General features: G+C 46.7%; 1 protein-coding gene across 1 annotated transcript; it reads right to left on the reverse strand.

The window, feature by feature from the left end:
• Nucleotides 1-1318: 1318 nt before the first annotated feature.
• On the reverse strand, nt 1319-7188 carry dtnbp1b (dystrobrevin binding protein 1b; the record flags this gene model as incomplete). The annotated part of the gene is made up of 4 exons (XM_084454923.1): nt 1319-1557; nt 2350-2493; nt 6727-6903; nt 7182-7188. The coding sequence occupies 4 exons, from the start codon at nt 7186-7188 to the stop codon at nt 1319-1321; spliced, it is 567 nt and encodes a 188-aa protein (XP_084311049.1).
• Between the last annotated feature and the right edge of the window lie 932 nt (nt 7189-8120).

An 8120-nucleotide genomic window follows, 5' to 3' on the forward strand; every position in this document is an offset into this window, starting at 1 on the left:
CTTTTATTTCTCTGTTTCGGTAACTTTTTCGGGTCACCAACACAATACTGCCATCGCTATGGTCTTTGCACACATACAAGCACAGCTGAGGGTGTTGATCACTGGTCTGGGAGGAGCAGGAAAGCGCCCAGTCAGCGCTCCGTGTCCAGGTCCGTCTGGGAGAATGGTAAATGGTAGATGGACTGCACTTCTATAGCGCTTTTTATCCAAAGCGCTTTACAATGATCTCTCATTCACCCATTCACACACACATTCAAGCACCAATGGCGGCAGCTGCCATGCAAGGTGCTAGCCTGCTCATTGGGAGCAATTTGGGGTTCAGTGTCTTGCCCAAGGATACTTCAACAGGTAGTCAGGAGGAGCCGAGATTCGAACCGCTGACTCTACAATCATTGGACGACCCGCTCTACCTCCTGAGCTATACAGCCGCCCCAAATGAACGAATGAACCACTCCAGCGCTCCCAATGACCACCGCGCTCCTCCACTCAACCGTCTCCCCTCTCCACCAGTGCTCCATGTGATAAAAGGACTCCGGCTCGCTCGTAAATCACCAGCAACAAGTGAAAGGGGACTATTAAACATGAACCATCACTCTGCTCAATCCAGCACTTTCTTTCTGAAATAGGACTCCAGGTCCTGGATGAAAAATGGACCGCACAGGGGGAGAAACATTTATTACCAACAAGTCAAGAGGTTTGGGGTCGGGGTCTCAGGAAGAGGGGTACAGTACTGCAACCACACAATTTCAACATGAGGATTTCTTTAGAAAAAAATCTTGAAATGGGGTAAATACTGTATAGGAGTGGGCCCGTTCAAGAGACCCCCAGCACATACAGGAGCCGAGTCCTGGGAGAGTTTAGTACTCTGTCTCAGTGTTTCAGGGTGATTGTTTCTTGGTTTCCTCCTTATTTAGTTGGACGTGTCCCTGTCCCAGATGGGTTTTTGACTGGAGACAACCACGGCTTGCATCTACTATAGCTTACACCACGTGTTATAGTCAGAGGAGTTGGCTAAAGGGAAGAATGTTTGGCTGAACAGTCAAGGCGGTTGTTTCAACTTGCGCGCACACACGCGCACACACACAGTATATAAATATATGGGTTAAAATCCTGCTTGTCCCTGTTACTTTCTTGTGGTTCAGTTTCTTGTGTGTGTGTCTGAAACGAAGAAGGGGACTGTCCGTCCGTCTGTCTTATGAGCTGGTCCATCCGTCTGTCTTATGAGCTGGTCCGTCCGTCTGTCCTACGAGCTGGTCCGTCCGTCTGTCCTACGAGCTGGTCCATCCGTCTGTCCTACGAGCTGGTCCGTCCGTCTGTCCTACGAGCTGGTCCGCTCGCGGTCCTTCCTCGTCCCGTTCTCCGATGGCGGCGTGTCGGGGTGGCCCTCGTCCGGCGTCAGCGCCACCACGGCGCAGCAGCGCGCCCCCTCGCCGTCATCCCCGGAGCCCTGGCCGGCGGAGTCGGCGTGGGGGGAGGAGGAGGAGAGCTTGTGGCGCAGCTCCTCCTGGGTGGGCACCTGCAGGCTGATCTCCGTGGCGATGGACTCTGCTTCTGGACCTGAGGGGGCATGAGTCACTGATCAGACCAAATGACCACAGGAGGGCGCCGCGCCCGGTCCACCGCACAGGGTGCATACAGTGGTGGAGAGGGATTTGAGAGAGAATGTGGTGGTTACAAACTGTGTGTGTGTCTGTGTGTGTGTGTGTGTGTGTGTTATAGATACATTTGGAATCTGTAATATACAGATGGATGCATGCATGCTCATCTTTGTGTGTGTGTGTGTGACAGTAGATACATTTAGAATCTGTGATATACAGATGGATGCATGCATGCTCATCTTTGGGAGTGTGTGTGTGCGTGTGCGTGCGTGCGTGTGTGTGACAGTAGATACATTTAGAATCTGTGATATACAGATGGATGCAGGCATGCTCATCTTTGGTGTGTGTGTGTGTGTGTGTGTGTGTGTGTGTGTGTGTGTGTGTGTGTGTGTGTGTGTGTGTGTGTGTGTGTGTGTGTGAGTGTGTGTGACACAGTAGATACATTTAGAATCTGTGATATACAGATGGATGCAGGCATGCTCATCTTTGGGTGTGTGTGTGTGTGTGTGTGTGTGTGTGTGTGTGTGTGTGACACAGTAGATACATTTAGAATCTGTGATATACAGATGGATGCATGCATGCTCATCTTTGGGAGTGTGTGCGTGCGTGCGCGTGTGTGTGTTTGTGTGTGTGTGTGTGAGACAGTAGATACATTTAGAATCTGTGATATACAGATGGATGCATGTATGCTCATCTTTGGGAGTATGTGTGTGCGCGTGCATGCGTACGTGCGTGCGTGTGCGTCTCCTACCCAGCCCTGGTGAGGCGGCGCTGTTGTCCTCTCCCCAGGAGTGCAGGAAGACGTCCAGAGTTTCGTGGTCAGACACGTCCGTCAGGTCCATCTGCTCCAGCATGTCCACGTTCACCTCCATGGACGACATGCTGCCTATTGGTTCTGAGCAGGACACATAGGAACATGACCGTTAACGCACACCTACCGGAACTACATTTCCCAAAATGCAACGGCAAGGGGCTGAGTCCAGGAAGGAACCTTGAGGTATTCTTTATCTTTTGGCAGTTGCTAATTCCCATAAACGCAGAGACCGGTCAAACCATAACCCCAACCTTACACCTAACCCTTACCCTAACCTTAACCCCCCTCCCCTCACACACACACACACACACACACACACACGAATTGTCTCTTCGTTTATGGGAACTACATTTACCAGTATATTTTTCTCAAACTCTCCAGGCTAGCAGCAGGACCAGTGGACAGGCTGATGAAAAGCTGTATGTATGATAAACATATTTATCTTCTCTTTTTTTTTACCTGCATCTTTATTTCACCAAACCTGAGGTGTTTTAACTTGTCTTTAATTTGATTTAAACCTAAGGGTTGTACAGTATATTATTTGAAATGTAGGTTTAGGTGATATTAGGTATGCTGTTAGTGCTATAAGTTGGTGTACAGGTAGGCTTTGGTAGTATTGGTATCTTAAGATATTGAGTACAAGGGTTGTATAGTATATTAGATATACTGTATAAGATATACTGTACAAGGGTTGTACAGTATATTATTTGAAATGTAGGTTTAGGTGATATTAGGTATGCTGTTAGTGCTATAAGTTGGTGTACAGGTAGGCTTTGGTAGTATTGGTATCTTAAGATATTGATTACCCCCCCCGTTAGATACTGTAAGAGAGGAATAGACAAGTATCCTATTTATGTACTGTATATGGATTGCTGTATATACAGTACACACAAATATATTCATATTTTGTACATAATAGGACCAGACAGTTTTCAAATACTACTTGATATTTGATATACTGTTCTGTTCAGCCATGGTCTGGGTTAGTCCTCTGTGTCGTTGCTTTGAGTCAAGGCTAACTGCTACGCTAGGCTAACTGCTACGCTAGCTCCCTGGGCTACTTGGTGTGCGTCAAAGTCCTGGATTCACCACCTTGCAGGTTCCTTCTATCATGGACAGCGTTTCTTCATGCATCACACAACACAGCTGGCGAGCGCACGGTGAAGGATGCCATCACCACACAAGGAGCAGGATGATTGGTGGAGAGCAGTGAGGGGGTTGACAGGACGCCGTTACTGTACCTCAGGGTTATGAGGTGAGCGGGACAGCAAGGAGGGAGCAGAGTAGAGAGAGAGAGGGAACGGTTATTTCCCCCTTAGGACAGCCTTGACTGGTCCTCACACACACACACACACACACACACACTCATATATGGTATGCTCACTCACATCCACGTGCGCACACCCATGCAAGCCTATACAGATGCATGTATATATACATATATACACACACACACACACACACACACACACACACACACACACACACACACACACACACACTCACCCATGCAAGCCTATACAGATGCATGTATATACACACAAACACGGCCAATAGTTTATCAATTTGTGATCCTCTCTAGCTCCTTTATTTGAGGCAACCAGAGCCTATTGTTTCCTCACTCTCTCTCTCTCTCTCTCTCTCTCTCTCTCTCTCACACACACACACACCACACACACATAATACATACACAATACATACACCCAACAATGGGTTAAATGTAAGATAATGAGTTCTCAGTGTACTGTATGGAACCTGTCCCCATTCACATTTTCCCATCTGTAGGCTGCTGCCAGTGCCGGTATTTGCAGTTCAAAATAACGTCTAAATAATGCAGAATCAAACCGATCTATTACCTTTCTATTACCGTCTCTCCAGAAAATATCTATTTTCTCCCGGGCTACGCTTTTTTATATTAACCAGAAAAATGGAGCCAATCAGGCTAGTTGTAAACAGCAGGCTTACCATGGAGACCATTTCCATCCTGTTCATTCCAAAATGTTGTTTTTCCATTAAATGGAGAAAGGGATTCTTCTAACCCCTCAATGACCCCAATCCTGCTAGTGTGAAGTACATGTCACATGTAGTGAAAATAGGCATGTGTGCGTGGGAGGTGTGTCCCTAAAGATTGGTTTCTGATTGGTTGGTGTCTTGTGGCATCTCTCTCTGTCTCTCTCTCCATCTGTATCTCTCTCTCCATCGCTCACTCACTCACTCTCTCCATCTCTCACTCACTCCGTTTCTCTCACTCTCTCTCCATCTATCACTCTCCCTTTCTCTCCATCTCATTCTCTCTCTCCATCTCTCACACTCTCTCCATCTCTCACACTCTCTCCATCTCTGTCTCTCTGTTGCTCCTCTTCACGTTTGTGTCTCTCTCTCTTGCTCTTTAACCTTCTCTCTCTCTCTTTAACCTTCTCTCTCTCTTTAACCTTCTCTCTCTCTTTAACCTTCTCTCCCTCTTTAACCTTCTCTCCCTCTCTTTAACCTTCTCTCTCTCTCTTTAAACCCCACCCTCTTTAACCTTCTCTCTCTCTTTAAACCCCACCCTCTTTAACCTTCTCTCTCTCTTTAAACCCCACTCTCTTTAACCTTCTCTCTCTCTCTTTAACCTTCTCTCTCTCTCTTTAAACCCCACCCTCTTTAACCTTCTCTCTCTCTCTTTAACCTTATCTCTCTTTAACCTTCTCTCTCTCTTTAAACTTCTCTCTCTCTCTAAACCCAACTCTCTTTAACCTTCTCTCTCTCTTTAACCTTCTCTCTCTCTAACCTTCTCTCTCTCTCTCTTTAAACCCCACCCTCTTTAACCTCCTCTCTCTCACTTTAACCTTCTCTCTCTTTAACCTTCTCTCTCTCTAACCTTCTCTCTCTCTTTAAACCCCACCCTCTTTAACCTTCTCTCTCTCTCTTTAACCTTCTCTCTCTCTTTAACCTTCTCTCTCTCTCTTTAAACCCAACTCTCTTTAACCTTCTCTCTCTCTTTAACCTTCTCTCTCTCTCTCTCTTTAAACCCCACCCTCTTTAACCTTCTCTCTCTCTTTAACCTTCTCTCTCTCTTTAACCTTCTCTCCCTCTCTTTAAACCCCACTCTCTTTAACCTTCTCTCTCTCTTTAACAATGGTAAACGCTAACCTAGGAGTCAAACGGAAGTGGGTAGGACCATGGTAAACGCTAACGCTAGGAGTCAAACGGAAGTGGGTAGTACCATGGTAAACGCTAACACTAGGAGTCAAACGGAAGTGGGTAGTACCATGGTAAACGCTAACGCTAGGAGTCAAACGGAAGTGGGTAGGACCATGGTAAACGCTAACGCTAGGAGTCAAACGGAAGTGGGTAGGACCATGGTAAACGCTAACGCTAGGAGTCAAACGGAAGTGGGTAGGACCATGGTAAACGCTAACGCTAGGAGTCAAACGGAAGTGGGTAGGACCATGGTAAACGCTAACGCTAGGAGTCAAACGGAAGTGGGTAGGACCATGGTTAACGCTAACGCTAGGAGTCAAACGGAAGTGGGTAGGACCATGTTAAACGCTAACGCCGGGCTCAGACCGGACACGAAGGACAAGCGAAAGTGAAGCGCCGCCAGTTTCCTGTTCATGTCAGCGTCTGTAGTTACAGAAGGACATTTGGGCCACCAAACCAGTGACTGACCTGCAGGGTATGGTAGAGGACGCAAGTCTAGCTGACCCTAGTCTTGCGGGCCAGATGAGTCGACCTCCGGTCCGGATTGATATATTGAAATTGCTGAAACTTTGTTGAAGGAAGTTGGGGAAAAAACGGGCGGATATCCCATCAAAATTACGTAGAGAGTAGTAGACAGTGCGGACCGGAAGTAATGCGTTTTTTTAAGAACTTCCTTTTACAAATTCTAAGCGGTTGAAGTTCAGACTCTCTCCTCCATAGAGAGTCTGGCTCCGAGACTAAGCTGACCCTAACCCTAACCACACCCCCACGCGGAGAGTGATGGACAGTTCCAGGAGCAAAAACAAGTCCAAGGGGCACAGTTGAAGATCTCCAAAATCTCCAAAATAACGTGGCATCCTCTGACAACGCCTACACGACAATGGCCTTTATGGCAAAGCTGCAAGAAGGAACTCTTATTTTATTTTTTACAGAAAAATGTAATTCATCAAACTACATCTAACTACAGTTGGAACCGCGTCTTGTGGTCAGATGAAACAAAAATGGAGCTTTTTGGACATGCGCATGAGCATTATGTCACACGATACTACAGGTGTTGCTGTTTGATTTTTTGGGCCTCGCTCTTTCAGTACCGGCTCTCTCCGGACCATGGCTGTGCCGGGCCTCTCTCACCTCTCCTCTCAGCGATCTGCAGGTAGCCCGTGGACAGGTACTGCTCCATGTCCTGCTGGAAGGCCTCCTCAAAGAACTTCTGCCTCTCCTTTGGCCTCACCTGGGTGGGCGGGGTGGGTGGGGCCTGGGCCGGCTCCGCCCCTGGGGTCCTCTGGGCAGGCTCCGATTCTAGCTCCACTAGGAGGAGGGAGAGGGGAGAGTGACAGAGAAAGAGAGAGAAATGGAGGAGTGAGAGGGGGCAATAGAGCAGGGGTGAGAGTGGTAAGAGAACAGAAAACAGGGCAGAACAGAATGTGAACGGTAGCCTTGCTAACTAGCATGACCGTCTTTAATCTAAAGACCAAGTTTCAATGGGGAAACTCCATCGATGTGTCTTTTTCATCTATGTAGGAGAAACCAGACTATTCATGGTCACGTTTCTATATGGGATTCTACCATCTCTCTCCTTCCCTCACGTTCCATGATGGACGCTCCACTGAATCTGAACTCATCTCCGCTTCTGGAGGTTGAGTTGACCGAGTGGACCGAGTTGGGGGAAGGCTGTAATGACCACTCTGGCGGTAAATGCCCACGCTTCCCAGCCAGAGAGACGCAGGTCAATCCTCGCTGAACCAGAACTGAGACTATGTTCTTCCGAGTACTCTTGAGTTCTCATTAAATCGATGCTCCTCTTCAGAACGACGCGTGCTCTACAGTAGAACATGCTTAGTGAAGTCACAAGCACATCACTGCACACACACTCTACAGTAGCTACACTGTAGTGTAATGGTTACATTTGATATAACTATCTGAAAAGAATCAAGAGTGAAAAGATTTGCCGAGGTTCGCTCAAAAGTAAGGCTGGGTATCGAGTCGAATTTCAAGAATCGATTCGATTCCGATTCACAAGGTTCAGAATCGATTATCTCGATTCGATTCTATATCGATTCGGTCAGTGTTACTAAAACCTGTTTTTTTTTAGCTGTAACCTTAATTACATGACTGCCAAGTTATGCAACACATCAATACTAGGGCTGGGTATCGATACTGATTTCCAAAAATGAACGAATGAATGAATGAATGAATGAATGAATGAATCATTGAATGAATTAAGGAACTATTCATTCCTTCATTTATTCATTCATTCATTAAATAAAAGATCGATTTTGGGATTCATGAATCGATTTTTTAAACCCAGCCCTACTCAAAAGGTTCAAACTCTGGTTTATTAGCCAAAACTCAGATAACAGTTGCAACCGGCTCCTATAAAGAATGAATCTCACAGAAGTGTCCCTGTCTTCTTCACACTCTCAATATATACACAGTTTTGCTACTTGAGGCCAAATGCAGATAATTACAATGTGAGACAAAAGGAAGCAAAGATTAACCCTTACCACAACAGGCTGAGCTGGGCA

The sequence above is a fragment of the Borostomias antarcticus genome, assembly GCF_949987555.1.
Source record: "Borostomias antarcticus genome assembly, chromosome: 21".
Lineage (NCBI taxonomy): Eukaryota > Metazoa > Chordata > Actinopteri > Stomiiformes > Stomiidae > Borostomias > Borostomias antarcticus.